Raw genomic sequence first — 16,408 nt, 5'->3', positions numbered from 1 at the left:
GTTTTTCTAAGACAAAGTAAGGTCTGCAAGATTTGTCTTGCAAATCACTTCCAGGAATTACACATATTTCAATTTAAAACAAGTAGCATATTTAATCTTGTAGTGTTCTCCTTTGGATGTAATGCCTGCAAATGGCCCTGATAATGGACATTGATTTGCTACCTTGGACCCTTAAAACCCTTATGGAGTCCCAGGAAGTCAACAGGATACTATGTGGATGCAAAGGTCCACTTGTATGGATTCCTTTGCAGGATTGTGGCCTCTAATTCTATGTTTAGTTACCATAAATTCAGATCTGATGGTTCCTGATCAAGAGGCATCTTTCCATTGACTTCAGTGGGCTTTGGAAGAAGTCCATAATGTGTATTTATGTTCCCTTAAAGCTGCTGCAATTGTACAGATACCATTGATACAAATGTCAAAAATAAAAGTTAAGATTTTCTGCTCGTATAACTTCACTCAATTTATTGGAGTTATGCCAGCAGAGAATTTGTTCCATCTTCTTTTGCAAGCTGTGCCCTTTTTACAGAGTTTTCAGTGGCTGTAATTCATATGTAGTGTCTGTCCATCATTTTTCTTAAAAGCCAAGGAGAATAAATAAGTTACAAGGAGACCCATGAAGAACCTACCTTTTGCCTCAGTAGAAATAGTGGTGTGGTTTCTTTGGGTGGGGAAGCGTGAGGGGTTGTTTGGGTTTTCGTTAGTTTGGTTTTGGGTTTTTTTGCTTAATTTACCATTTTAGTAGCAACAGGAATGAAAATGACTAGAAATGAGCCACAAAATGAAAGAGTTATGTCTAATAAGCACACACAAAATTTCTACTGAAAAAAGTCTTGTCTTATTGTGTACATTCTTTTTTTTGTTTTGTTTTGTTTTACCTACCCACTCTAGGATGTCTGTTTGCTGACTATTAATATCATTATGTTTCCCTGCCATTTAGGAGATAGTCAATTTCAACTGTCGCAAGCTGGTTGCCACAATGCCTCTTTTCGCTAACGCAGACCCCAATTTTGTGACAGCCATGCTGAGCAAGCTTCGGTTTGAGGTGTTCCAACCCGGCGATTATATTATCCGAGAAGGGGCTGTGGGTAAAAAGATGTATTTCATTCAACATGGGGTCGCTGGTGTCATCACTAAATCCAGTAAGGAGATGAAGCTGACAGATGGCTCTTACTTTGGAGGTGAGTAATAAGGAAATGTATGATAACATATGGGGTAAATGTGCTAGAACAAAACATGTTCAAATGCCAGACATATAGAGATATCAGAATGTGTATGGGGAGCATTTGTTGCCTAGAGAATTCTGATGGCAGAGAATAGTGCTTTCAGTATTTTTGAATAATACATTTAGAGACTGCTTACCATTTCAGTGATAGGTTATCCTCTACAGCTAGTAGCTTTCTCAGGTATTTCCTAAAGTAATATTCTCAATTAAACTATCTGATTTCAGAGTGACATTGAATTAAGAGCATTCTTAGGTAATGTGCTGTATCTTACTAAGGAAAGCAATAATTTGCAAAGTAATTTCTAACAGGCTGAAATATTTCTAAGGTAAAATAAACATAATCCATCTTCTTTAAAGGGGGTTGTGGGTTGTTGGACACCAGTATGAAAGTATATCTACATGATAGACTCCAACGTATAAAAAAGTTAGAGAGTTGATAAAGGACCATAATATATGGGATACTTCTGATATCCTCCCTGGAGCTTTCAGACTGGTATTAGTGCTCTTTCACTAATTTTTAACAATCAGCAATTATTAGAGTTCCAGTATGTGCTGTCATAGACTGGCACCTCTAATGGACTAGACAACTCTCTGATGTAAGTTAATAAGAACTAAACATAAATTTTGGTCTAATTTAATTCAATTTACTGGTAACCCTAATGAAAATCAGATTTGCATTTAACTGAAGGTATATGAAATATTTACATATGGGTGAGAATATACCTTTTTACATATAATATCTGACCAGCATGAAAATATGTCAGCTGTGATAAGATATTCTAGTGCAATAGAATTGGAATCTTCTACTAAGAGTAGCAATAAGCCTGATTTTCAGAAATGCTGAGCACCTGGAGCTACCATTAGCCACAACTGGAGTTGTAGGTCTGCTCATAGCTAGTTAGTTTTTCTATTAATTTTAGCTAAATCCCATAAAGCATTGTAAAATTATGTCAAAAGCCTTTCAGAATTTTTTAGTTGTATTTAAAGCCTAACAAGTGACATTTAGATGTACAGAAATGAAAAGCTCAGAGCTGTGAACTTAGCTCAGTTCTTGTTTGAACTGGGGCATGTAGTTCTTTAACCAATTTCATTTTACAGAAGTATACTGAAATCTCTCCTACTATCCTGGCCAGCAGGCCTTGTCACTGCACAGTAGCCCTTACCAGGTGATTTGTGCCAGTGCTTGCAGCATCAGTTAAATAAAGGAATCATGTGCTTATCCTACAGTCTTGGAGCAAGGCACATAATTGTATTTGCTACAGAATGGAGATTAAGGAGAAAGAAAAGGTTGAAGGATGAAGAAGCCAAGCATCCTTGGTGTGCTTTAGGCTTAGGCAGTGCACCAAAAATTTCCTGATTCTGAGAGTGGATGGGCAAGGAGTTGATTTCTGAAAATGTCAAAAACACTTCTTCTACACCAAAAGAGCAAAAATGCATGTCTATATGCTGTGATGACTAATTGCAGCAGTATTCCTGAGGACAATACAGTATCATATCATGAAAGTCCAGAATACGTCTTATACACTAAAAGGGAAACACCAACATCCCACTGGATGTCAGAAAAAGGTGAACCAAGTTACAAAAACATAGAACAAAACTTAAACAAAGGAAACTCAAAGTTCTGTCCTATATCAATGGGCTGTAAAATTTATTATAGATGGAGCTGAAAGTGATGACTACAATTAAGGTTGTCTGACATTTTCCCCATTAAAAGACTCTGTTTTCAGTTCCTTATAACTTTGCCAAACTTCAGCCAGTTGGGATGAAATTTTCCATACTGGTGTCTGCCTTAGGCTCAGTATTTTTAAAAAAAGTTTTAGCAAAAGGGCTCAGCTGTTTCTGAGAATAGAGTTAAGGGGAAATATATTTTGCTCACATTTTAAAAACTCCAGTTATGGAGATTCCACAATCTCCCTAGGCAATATATTCCAGTGCTTAACCACCCTGAAGGTTAGGGATTTTTTCCTAATATCCAACTTAAACCTCTCTTGCTGCAATTTAACCCCATTGTTTCTTATCCTATCCTCAGAGGAGAACAATTTTTCTCCCTCCTTCATGTAACAACCTTTTATGTACTTGAAAACTGTTATCATGTCCCCCCTCACTCGTCTCTTCTTCAGACTAAACAAACCCATTTTTTTCAGTCTTTCCTCACAGTTCACATTTTCTAGACCTTTAATCATTTTTATTGCTTGTCTCTGGGAGTTTCTCCAATTTGTTCACATCTTTCCTGAAATGTGGCTCCCAGAAGTGGACACAATTCTCCAGTTGAGGCTGTGTCAGCGTAGAATAGAGCGGAAGAATTACTTTTCGTGTCTTGCTTACAACACTCCTGCTAATACATCACAGAATGATGTGTGCTTTTTTTGCAACAGTGTTACACTGTTGACTCATATTTAGCTCCACAATGGCCCCTAGATCCTTTCCTCAGTACTTCCTCCTAGGCAATCATTTCCCATTTTTGTATGTGTGCAATTGATTGTTCCTTCCTAAGTGGAGGTACTTCGCATTTTTCCTTATTGAATTTCAACCTGTTTACTTCAGACTGTTTCTCCAGTTTCTCCAGATCATTTTGAATTTTAATCCTGTTCTCCAAAGCACTTGCAACTTCCCTCTCTCCATCCCATCTTGGTATAATCCACAAGCTTTATAAATGTACTCTCTATGCCATTATCTAAATCATTGATGAAGATATTGAACAGAACTAGAGTTTGACTGATCCCTGTGGGACCCCACTTGATATGCCCTTCCAGTTTGACTGTGAACCACTGATAACTACTCTCTGGGAACGGGTTTTCAACTAGTTATGCACCCACTTTATAGTTGCTCCATCTAGGTTGTTTTCCCTACTTTGTTTATGAGAAGGTAATACGAGACAGTATCAAAAGTCAAGATATACCACATCTACTGCTTCCCCACTATCCACAAGGCTTGTTTCTCTGTCAAAGAAAGCCATTAGGTAAGTTTGACACCATTTGTTCTTGACAAATCCATGTTGACTGTTACTTATCACCTTATTATCTTCTAGGTATTTGCAAATTGATTATTTAATTATTTGCTCAATTTTCTTTCTGGGTGATAAATTTAAGCTGACTGGTCTGTATTTCCCAGGATTGTCCTTATTCTCGTTTTTATATAGTAGCACTATATTAGCTGTTTTCCAGTCTTCTGGAATCTCTCCCATGCCTTTTTGAAGATAAAAGATTAAAAAGGCTGGGACTTTTCAGCTTGGAAAACAGACGACTAAGGGGGGATATGAGAGAGATCTATAAAACCATGACTGGGGTGGACAAAGTAAATATAGAAGTGTTATTTACTCCACATAACACAAATAAAATTAATAGGTATCAGGTTTAAAATAAACAAAAGGAAGTATTTTTTCACACACTGCACAGTTAACCTATGGAACTCTTTGTAAAGGCCAAAACTATAATAGGGTTAAAAAAGAACTAGATAAGCTTGTGGAGGATAGGTCCATCAATGGCTATTAGCCAAGATGGGCAGGGACGCAAAACCATGCTCTGAAGTGTCCCTAGCTTCTGTTTAGGAAAGACAGAAATAAAGGTAAAGGTGGTGGAATAGCACTGTATATCAATGATGAGGTAGAATGTAAAGAAATAAGAAGCAATGTAATGGATAAGACAGAGTCCATCTGGGCAAAAATTACATTGGGGAAGAAAACTAGTAGAGCCTCCCCTACGATAGTGCTTGGGGTGTGCTATAGACCACCTGGATCTAATTTGGATATGGATAGAGCCCTCTTTAATGTTTTTAATAAAGTAAATACTAATGGAAACTGTGTGATCATGGGAAACTTTAACTTCCCAGATATAGACTGGAGGACCAGCGCTAGTAATAATAATAGGGCTCAGATTTTCCTAGATGCGATAGTTGATGGATTCCTTCATCAAGTAGTTGCTGAACCGACTAGAGGGGATGCCATTTTAGATTTGGTTTTGGTTCAGTAGTGAGGACCTCAAGAAGAAATGGTTGTAGGGGATAATCTTGGTCCAAGTGATCATGAGCTAATTCAGTTCAAACTGAATGGAAGGATTAACAAAAATAAATCTGCAACTAGGATTTTTGATTTCAAAAGGGCTGACTTTCAAAAATTAAGGAAATTAGTTAGGGAAGTGGATTGGACTAAAGAACCTATGGATCTAAAGGTAGAGGAGGCCTGGGATTACTTTAAATCAAAGCTGCAGAAGCTATCAGAAGCCTGTATCCCAAGAAAGGGGAAAAAATTAATAGGCAGGAATTGTAGACCAAGCTGGATGAGCAAGCATCTTAGAGAGGTGATTAAGAAGAAGCAGAAAGCATACAGGGAGTGGGAGATGGGAAAGATCAGCAAGGAAAGCTACCTTATTGAGGTCAGAACATGTAGGGATAAAGTGAGACAGGCTAAAAGTAAAGTAGAGTCGGACCTTGCAAAGGGAATTAAAACCAATAGTAAAAGGTTCTATAGCCATATAAATAAGAAGAAAACTAAGAAAGAAGAAGTGGGGCCGCTAAACACTGAGGATGGAGTGGAGGTTAAAGATAATCTAGGCATGGCCCAATATCTAAACAAATACTTTGCCTCAGTCTTTAATAAGGCTAAAGAGGATCTTAGGAATAATGGTAGCATGACAAATGGGAATGAGGATATGGAGGTAGATATTACCATATCTGAGATAGAAGTGAAACTCAAACAGTTTAATAAATCGCGGGGCCCAGATAATCTTCATCCAAGAATATTAAAGGAATTGGCACCTGAAATTTCAAGCCCATTAGCAAGAATTTGTAATGAATCTGTAAACTCAGGAGTTGTACCATATGATTGAACAATTGCTAATATAGTTCTTATTTTTAAGAAAGGAAAAAAAAGTGATCTGGGTAACTACAGGCCTGTTAGTTTGACATCTGTAGTATGCAAGGTCCTGGAAAAAATTTTGAAGGAGAAAATAGTTAAGGACATTGAAGTCAATGGTAAATGGGACAAAATAGAACATGGTTTTACAAAAGGTAGATTGTGCCAAACCAACCTGATCTCCTTCTTTGAGAAAGTAACAGATTTTTTAGACAAAGGAAACGCAGTGGATCTAATTTACCTAGATTTCAGTAAGGCATTTGATACCGTGCCACATGGGGAATTATTAGTTAAATTGGAAAAGATGGGGATCAATATGAACATCGAAAGGTGGATAAGGAATTGGTTAAAGGGGAGACTACAACGGGTCCTACTGAAAGGTGAACTGTCAGGCTGGAGGAAGGTTACTAGTGGAGTTCCTCAGGGATCAGTTTTGGGACCAATCTTATTTAATCTTTTTATTACTGACCTCGGCACAAAAAGTGGGAGTGTGCTAATAAAGTTTGCAGATGATACAAAGCTGGGAGGTATTGCCAATTCAGAGAAGGATTGGGATATCATACAGGAGGATCTGGATGACCTTGTAAACTGGAGTAATAGTAATAGGATGAAATTTAATAGTGAGAAGTGTAAGGTTATGCATTTAGGGATTAATAACAAGAATTTTAGTTATAACCTGGGGATGCATCAATTAGAAGTAACAGAGGAGGAGAAGGTTGAGTATTGGTTGATCATAGGATGACTATGAGCTGCCAATGTGATATGGCTGTGAAAAAAGCTAATGCGGTTTTGGGATGCATTAGGAAAGGTATTTCCAGTAGGGATAAGGATCGTTTTAGTACCGTTATACAAGACACTAGTGAGACCTCACCTGGAATACTGTGTGCAGTTCTGGTCTCCAATGTTTAAAAAGGATGAATTCAATTCGGAACAGGTACAGAGAAGGGCTACTAGGATGATCCGAGGAATGGAAAACTTGTCTTAAAAAAGGAGCCTCAAGGAGCTTGGCTTGTTTAGCCTAACTAAAAGAAGGTTGAGGGAGATATGATTGCTCTCTATAAATATATCAGAGGGATAAATACCGGAGAGGGAGAGATTTGTATTTAAGCTCAATACCAATGTGGACACAAGAACAAATGGGTATAAACTGGCCACCAGGAAGTTTAGACTTGAAATTAGATGAAGGTTTCTAACCATCAGAGGAGTGAAGTTTTGGAATAGCCCTCCAAGGGAAGTAGTGGGGGAAAAAGATTTATCTGGCTTTAAGATTAAACTTGATAAGTTTATGGAGGAGATGGTATGATGGGATAATGTGATTTGGGTAATTAATTGATCTTTAAATATTCATGGTAAATAGGCCTAATCCCCTGAGATGGGATATTAGATGGGTGGGATCTGAGTTACCCAGGAAAGAATTTTCTGTAGTATCTGGCTGGTGAATCTTGCCCATATGCTCAGGGTTTAGCTGATCACCATATTTGGGGTCGGGAAGGAATTTTTCTCCAGGGCAGATTGGAAGAGGCCCTGGAGGTTTTTCGCCTTCCTCTGTAGCATGGGTCATGGGTCACTTGAGGGAGGATTCTCTGCTCCTTAAAGTCTTTAAACCACGATTTGAGGACTTCAATAGCTCAAACATAGGTGAGGTTTTTCGTAGGAGTGGGTGGGTGAGATTCTGTGGCCTGCATTATGCAGGAGGTCAGACTAGATGATCAGAATGGTCCCTTCTGACCTTAGTATCTATGAATCTATGAAATAGGTGAAAGGGGATGGATCACTTGATGATTACCTGTTGTGTTCATTCCCTCTGAAGGATCTGACATTGTCGGAAGATAGCATAGTGGGCTATATGGACCATTGGTTTGACCCAGTATGGCTGTTCTTATGTTCTTATGTTCTAAGCATTAATGGCCCTGATATCTTTTCAGTCAGCTCCTTGTGTATTTTGTGATGTATTTCATCAAGCCATGGCAACTTGAAGGCATCTAACTTTTCTAGCTGGCATTCTCTATGTCAGATGTCCAATCGCTGCTAAACTCTTTGGTGAAAACTGAAACAAAAAAGTCATTTAGCATTACAGTCACTTCCACATTTTCTGTTATTGTTCCCAACCCTGCGTTGAGTAACAGGCCTCCCCTGTCTTAGTTTAATCTTGTTTTGTGCCTTAGCCTTTCAAATATTATCCCTACATGCTTTTGTTGTTTGTTTATATTCATCCTTCATAATTTGACCTTGTTTCCACTTTTTGTAGGACTTTTTTTTGAGTTTCAGATCATTGAAGATCTCCTGGTGAAGCCTCTTGCCTGTGCAGGTAGTCTCTTGCTTATGCAGTGGGATAGTTTGCTCCTGTGCCCTTAATAATGTCTTCTTGAACAACTGCCAAATGTATTGAATTGGTTTTCCCCTTAGACTTGCTTCCAATGGGATCTTACCTACCAATTTCCCTGAGTTTGTTAAAGTTTGTCTTCTTGAAATCCATTATCTTTATTGTGCTGTTTTCCCTCCTACCGTTTCTTAGAATTATAAATTCTATCATTTCATGATCACTTTCACCCAAGCTGCCTTCCACTTTCAAATTCTCAACCAGGTCCTCCCTATTTCTCAAAATCAAATCTAAAACAACCTCTCCCCTAGTAGCTTTCTTCACCTTCTCCAACTTGTTGTATAATCTGTGCCCTACTATGTTATTTTCCAACAGAGGGCCAATATAATACTGTGCCAATTTTTAAAAAGAGTAAATGTGGTAGTCCAAGTAATTACCCAGGTAATTATAGGCCTGTCAGCCTGATGTTGATCCTGGGCAAGGTAATGGAGTGGCTTGATTAATAAAGAATTAAAGGAGGGTAATGTAATTAATGCAAATCAACTCGAGTTTATGGAAAATAGATCCTTTCAAACTAACTTGATATCATTTTTTGCTTCAATTAACTGTCTGGTTAATAGAAGAAATAGCTTTTTCTTAACATACTTAGGCATTTGACTTGGTACCACTTGACATGTTGATTAAAAATTAGAATTACATAAAATTAATATATTAAAGGGGTTAAAAACTGGCTAACTGATAGATCTCGAAATGTAATTGTAAGTGCGGATTGTCACTGAGTGGGTGTTTCCTTCTAGTGGAGTCCCACGGGGAATGGTTCTTTCCCCTACATTATTTAACATTTTTATCAGTGACTAGGAAGAAAACATTAAAATCATCACTGATAAAGTTTGCTGATGGACCGAAAATTGGGGAAATGGTAAATAATGAAGGGACAGGTCATTGATTTAGATCCATTGGGATTGTTTGGTAAACTCAGTGCAAGCAAACAAATGTGTGTTTTGATGCTACTAAATGCAAATTTATACATCTAGGAACGAAGAATATAGGCCATACTTACAAGATGGGGGACTCTATTCTGGAAAGCAGTGACTCTGAAAAGGATTTGGGGTTGTGATGGATAATATGTAATGTCTGGAAACAATCTTTTTATATAACCCTGATCCAACACATCACTTAAGCATAAAGTTAGGCATGTGCTTATATGCCATTCTGGATAGGGCTAGCACTTAAGCATGTGCCTAACTTTAACTTTATGCTTAAATTATGTGCTGGATTGGAATCTATATTTCTGGATTAGGTAAAAGAGAGAGAGAGAGAGCTCAAGCACACTTTTCTGGACATAGCCTCTTAAGTAGTACCTACTAGAACAGATACTTCTGGGAGCCAGATCAGTGCTCTGTTGTTGTTTTATTTGCTTTCTTGCTCATGGACAAATGGCTGCTTTCTCACCATTGTCCTGATCCTTCTCTTATTGAAATCACTGGCAAAACTCCCACTGAAGCAGGATTAGGCTTTATGTCCCCAAGCCAACTGCCTCTAGTTGATGTCCTCTCTATCTGGTTCCCTACCTATGTTTATATAAGTCTGTCCTTTATTCAAATCCCAAGAAACACATTCCAAGCAACTATTGTTCTTTTTACAGATATGCTTTTCAAACCCAGGGGATTCAATTTCCAATTCATCTCTTACATTGTCTTTCCAATTCATCTCTTACATTGATCCTTCCCACCTCTTTTCTATTTTCTCAGACTCTCCACTGGCCACATGGCCAAGAACGTGAACTTTACCTTTTATTGGTTCAGAAATTGCTCAAAATCTCAGTTTGCTGTCATCTTATTCTGAGAACTTCCAGGGACTAGACATAAGACTAACAGAGAGAGATGCATACCTGATTTTTAGGAAGGGCTGGCTCAAAGTTTAAGTATCCAGTGAACAAGTTCTTAGCTTTGTGAGAGAAGACAAAATATATTTTGTGCAATTTATTCAAAGTCAGAGAAATGCTACCAACTCTGTTGGGCAACCTAATTGGGGTAGTACCAGTATAAATAAAGCAGATTTTTGTCCCTGCTGACATTTTAATTTTCTTAAAATAGACTAGTCATTAACATATTTATTGCATCTTACTGTCTCCCCTGGTTATTTACAATAATTACTGTTGTCTACTGACAGGTTTCAGAGTAGCAGCCGTGTTAGTCTGTATTCGCAAAAAGAAAAGGAGTACTTGTGGCACCTTAGAGACTAACAAATTTATTTTCGGTATGATGTCCATCTGTTTGCATTTGGAGAGGAAGATGATGTCTGTCTGTATCTGTACGAGTTTTTTCATGAAGTTGACAGATTTCCACTCTATACGGCTAAATTCAGTGCCTTGCATAAATAAATTTGTTAGTCTCTAAGGTGCCACAAGTACTCCTTTTCTTTTTACTGTTGTTTATGTATCTCATGGCACACTGGGTTTTTTATATTTTATTTTTCTTAAGTTATTGACTATCTTTTTAACAATAATCCTTCCATACTTGAACGTCTGAAGTGAGCTGTAGCTCACGAAAGCTTATGCTCAAATAAATTTGTTAGTTTCTAAGGTGCCACAAGTACTCCTGTTCTTTTTGCAAATTCAGACTAACATGGCTGCTACTCTGAAACCTGTCTAATAGATTGTATCTTCTGTTCACTTCAGCCTGGTGAAGACCAATTAAGCAAAACTATTTTGATCTACCTATTATTTATAAACTTCTTCCCCATTTCAGAAGCGTAACTGTCAGTATATTTTATGTCAGTGCAGTGGAAAATAATACCACGGGAAATGTTGAGTCACTTTAGGTTATATTTTGTCACTCCTGTTTTTCTGGGTGCACTGTAGGTAGCACATTTTTACTAGGGTACTTTTAAGTAATCACTGTATAATGTACCTCTAAACTCAGGAAGAAATTGCCATTTAAGGGCCTGGTTATCCACGGCTTTGCACCTTGTCATTTACACCTGTGCAGGGTGATGTGATAGGGTTTCAGACCCACTTTACACAAGGGCAAATTACTATATAAATTTCAAGGCATTGGAGAATTAATGCTTTCACGGTATACACTCCAATTCAGCATAGCATTTAAGCACATGCTTAACTTTAAACACAGAAGTAGATCCATTTAAGTCAGCAGGACTATGCACATACTTAAAGATAAACACATGCTTATATGCTTTTCTTGATGACATTCTTTGTCCTCATACCAACTTATGCATATAAATATAGTTTTCAATTGAGCTACATTGGGCTGGATTTCTAAAAGCAGTGTCTGTGTACAGTTACTGATGATATACTTCCAGTTTTAAACAAACTATTGTGAAAGGGTCGGGCCAGATGGCTACAGAAGAGTAATAGAGGGCAGATATATAAGCCCCAGGCTCAGTAGGTCCATTTTCCCTGGGTAAGGTAACAGGGAAGGTTCCAGAACAATAAAGAACCTTCTGGAGACAATTAAGACAGACAGGCTGTTTAGAACACCTGCGCCAATCAAGAAGCTGCTAGAATCAATTACGGCAGGCTAATCAGGGCACCTGGGTTTAAAAAGGAGCTCACTTCAGTTTGTGGTGTGCGTGTAAGGAGCTGGGAGCAAGAGGCACGAGGAGCTGAGAGTGAGAATGTGGACTGTTGGAGGACTGAGGTGTACAAGTATTATCAGACACCAGGAGAAAGGTCCTATGGTGAGGATAAAGAAGGTGTTGGGAGGCGGCCATGGGGAAGTAGCCCAGGGAGTTGTAGCTGTCGCACAGCTGTTCCAGGAGGCACTCTAGACATCTGCATTCCAAAGGGCCGTGAGCTGGAATCAGGAGTAGAGGGCGGGCCCGGGTTCCCCCCAAATCCTCCCAATTCCTGGTCAGACACAGGAGGAGTTGACCTGCACTGTGGGTTCACAAAAACGGCCAGGCTGAGGGCTGCCGTGAAGCTCCAAGGCGAGCAAATCCGCCAATAAGGGCAAGACCCACCAAGATAGAGGAGGAACTATACAGCAATTGTGTTAACATGACTGATTTGGACTAGTCACTATATTGTGTGTGATACTGTGTATTTTGCTGTGTTTTTTTTAAATGGAACCCAGTAGATGTGGGACCAGAAGTAGCAACTTTTTGATCTTTTTTCAGGGAACCTCTTTGTGTTATTGGAAGAGGATATGGATGTCAGGCCATTGTCAGAAACACGCCATTGATTTTTTTAAGGATTTTTTTCCACACGAGGTCAAATCTAGCAAAGAGGCCCTTACATTGTGTATAAGAAGAATTTAAGAAAATTGAATACAAACAGAAATGTTTTCATGAGATGTTTGACTTCAATGAGAATAATTTTATTTATAATTAATATTATTTATTAGTAGTATTTTAATATTTGTGCTCAGCCTTGTACAAAATGCAGAAAAACAAAGTCATTGTCCTGAGGAGTTTACAATCTAAGGACAAAATTTTCAAGCTAGCATGCCTAAGATTGAAGCTATCCCTAAGACATCTAAATAAGTGACCTGGTTTTGAGAGGTATTGAGCATGGCGTCAACAGAAAAAGCTGTGAACAATGGGAGCAAAGTCAAATATGGTTGTTCCACATCTCTGAAAATACAGCCACTTACTTAGACACCTAACTATAAATTTAAGTTCCTAACTCTTGGCACCTACATGTAACATTTTTTGGCTTTCAAAAACAGAGAGAAATCAGACAATGAACACACTATGAGACTCAGACATGAGAACCAGAAAGTGCAACTGACCAGAAAAAGACCATAAACAAAATAAAAAATTACTGGCCTGTTTTCATTGTTTAAATTGGGTGAAATACACAAAATAAAGAAGCAGCATAAATGGTGAAATGTAAATTGGATTTAAATAGAATATTCAGAAAGTTATGGGTGTCTGAAAATGAGGCTAGAATGGAAATTGTTTTGCATCCTTAATTATAATTGATAATGGCCAGCTTCCCTTTTAACAATAACAATAATAATAATAATAATAATAATTAATAATACAAAGCACTTTACACATTCCATGCTTTTCCTAATAACTGCACCTCTGTTAAGCTAAGGCTTTCACAACTCCCCAATACATATACCCACGTGCTCCAGTGTTGATAGCCTTCCTGACAAAAAACCTGGTTTTGGAAGATGGCAGTATTGTATTCCTTTCCCTTTCTTTTTAAATTTCTTTTCTATTCTGTAAAAATACATCTTCTCCTTAAGATTTGTTTGCATTTTAACTTTTGTTGATGTGCAAGTGATTTATTTAGTCAGATGTCACATGATCCTTTGATCCCTACTGCCTCTTATAACACTGGATTGGGAGAGATGCCTTTCATTTATCACAACAGAGTGTCAAGATCATCTTGCAACCCCAATTTCAGTTTTCTTCCAGCTGTTCATGAATCAAAAATCTGAACAGCTGCATAGCACAGAATATAGTTACTTTTGTAGAGAATGGAAACCATTACTCATTTAGACTGCCTCAGCTACATTCAGATTGTAATCTGGATACTCGTGGCTGATACTATAGTGTGTAGTCTATACGAAAAGACCTAAAGGAAAGTACAGAATCTTTCATGGTTTTACAGTTTATGCCCCAGGGAGAAACTGATGACATTATAAGGTAGGTCCTACTTGAGGTTGGCAGGGAATTAAAAAAAAAAATAGAGGCAGAAATACTGAAGCGCAACATTCAAGAACTCAAACCTTATCATATAAAATATTTTCTCTCCCTTTCTGTTTTGGAGATAGCTGATTCCAAAATCTAATTCCCACTGACTTCTAAACTACAAGAATAATAGTGGATAAAGTTTACAATGGACCCAGGAGTGTGAAATTGTATTTCCAGTTCTGTGCACAGAGTATTAGGAAAGTTAATGACTGAATCCTTTTATCTAGTTTTTTTTATTGGGAGGGGAGGCGGGAAATCCTTGGCTTGCAGATAATTGCCATAAAGTTGAGGAGCAGAAAACTCCTCTGTTAAGCATTAAAACCCCATTGGTAATTGTTTAATTATTTCTTGATGCATTTAGAATATAACAAAAAGAAATAATACCAGCATGCTAATGTCTTGTCCATTTCACCTAACAAAAAATGAAAAGATTAGATTGCCTGTCCAAAACATTTAGATTGCTGTGATTTTCTTTCCTCCTTCAGCTGATGAAAGCTGCCATATGGCCTAAATAGTGGCTTGCCTATTTAGATGACAATGTAATATACCTAGTGCATGATGAAACACCAGCCCCCTGCTGAGAAATTGGAGCAGTAGTCAGCTTTCCTCAGCTGGAGGGACACTGTTCATTATATCCTGCAATCTGGATTCTGTGGCAGACAACAAAAGACTGAGCAGGACTTTAAATAAAGTTCTTTAGCTCACAAATATGTAGCAGATTTGGAAATCCATGTAGGATCTTCCAACCACTAGTACTTTGTTTTAACATGAAGAGGCAGTTTACTTAATCAACTCAGCACCACTTATCTGTAAAGCAAAAATCTGCCTCTAGAGCCCTATACCATTTCTGATCTTTGGCTCCTACTTCAAATGAAGTATGTGCACATATTTCTGACATGCCATCTACCAAATTGTTGGGTATTTCTTTTTTCAAACTATTATTCTAGCCCATCCCTTAGCTAGGGCAGTGTCTGATATGATGAACAGGGCCACATTCATCTAAAGTGCCAACTAACCATTTGACTCGTTTCTGTTTCCTGTATCAGCATAATTCATCTCTTTGTCACCAAATTATTCCTTCAAGGCAACTGCACATTGTTATGTTGCTAATTTGACTTTATTTTCAATCTCTAATCAAATGTTAATGTGACATTGCAAGTTGAATAATTACATTCTGAGTGTAATTTATATGGGAAATGAAGTGACAATAACTGGATAGGTGCCACTGTGTCCGCTACACTTTACTGCTTCTTGAAAGAGAATGGTGCCACACTTTCATAGAATCATACAACTGGAGATAGACTAGATGCCATAACAGGGCTTTTCTATCTCCCTCCTCAGTCACCAAAGGACATTAAATTTATTCACTGGTTTTAAGCAATGGTTCCTACAGGTAATGCTGGAGTTGGATTGCCACTACCTTCACAATAATTTTCTGTAAGAGGTGGAGTTTGGGGATTGGGTAGAAAATGGCAAAAAATATTAACATCAAAGGTGGCGTGTTGATACAATTAACTATGGGCATGATCATCTTCCCAATAAAATCAATACTAACATTCCCACTGATTTCAGTGGTGCTGGGTCAAGACCTATATATATACCTCCACAAAGTCCTAAATTCTTCTTTGAGTGATGTCCCTATTGTATTCCATTATATTCCAGGTGAGCGCCATGCACCTGGAGCCAGAGAATTTGAAAGTAGCGTCTATTGGTCCGTGCATCAGTATCTCGGGCCAAGGGGATAAGGTGTGGGGCCTCTCAAGTTCTTTCTCTCAAGTTCTTTCTCACTGCCACATGGTCCAGGTGGGAACCTCCAGTGTCTGTAGCTTCAGCTTCATCCTACAAAATAAAAATTAGGTTTAGTTTTGTAAATAGTTTTTACAGTTTTTATAGTCTATAGTTCAGTGTTTTATGGATTTATTAATATTTAGATTTAGTCTCTTAGGGAACTCCCCCCAGCCCTGTACTCCATTCGAGTACTAGACTATGCCCTGGACTCCAGGCTTTAAACTCTGCACTTCATGCCTGCATACCTTCTCAGTCAGCAATGACCATCAGTGCTTGGGGAAGTCCACATCACTGTGAGGTTCAGTATCTGCCCATCATTACCCAGCCATACCCGAGAAGAGCAGGAACTTCATCTCTGCAAATACCTTATGGAGAAGGCCAGGAGGCCCCAGATCAGACCCAGGCCATGGAATCCTGCTGAATGTTGGTCTGATCCAATAAGGAGTGCACCTTCTGCTGCAAAATCTGACTCTGGAGCAGGAGATTCAACCCCCAAAACTCTCTGTTGGGATGTCATTGGGAATGCTGGAAGCACTCTCAGAAGCATGAGACTCAGTCT

The 16,408-nt window shown here is 38.3% G+C and overlaps 1 protein-coding gene across 2 annotated transcripts in view; it reads left to right on the top strand.

The window, feature by feature from the left end:
- Positions 1-16,408, top strand: part of HCN1 (hyperpolarization activated cyclic nucleotide gated potassium channel 1) — a 319,704-nt gene that overhangs the window by 285,407 nt on the left and 17,889 nt on the right. For both annotated transcript variants that reach the window (XM_038403929.2, XM_043515024.1), the window contains exon 6: positions 941-1,181. In XM_038403929.2, coding sequence (XP_038259857.1) covers positions 941-1,181 — 241 coding nt within the window. The remainder of the gene's footprint in view (positions 1-940; positions 1,182-16,408) is intronic.

This window comes from Dermochelys coriacea, chromosome 5 (assembly GCF_009764565.3).
Source record: "Dermochelys coriacea isolate rDerCor1 chromosome 5, rDerCor1.pri.v4, whole genome shotgun sequence".
NCBI classification, from domain to species: Eukaryota; Metazoa; Chordata; order Testudines; family Dermochelyidae; genus Dermochelys; species Dermochelys coriacea.
This window is presented reverse-complemented; position numbering and strand designations above follow the sequence as displayed.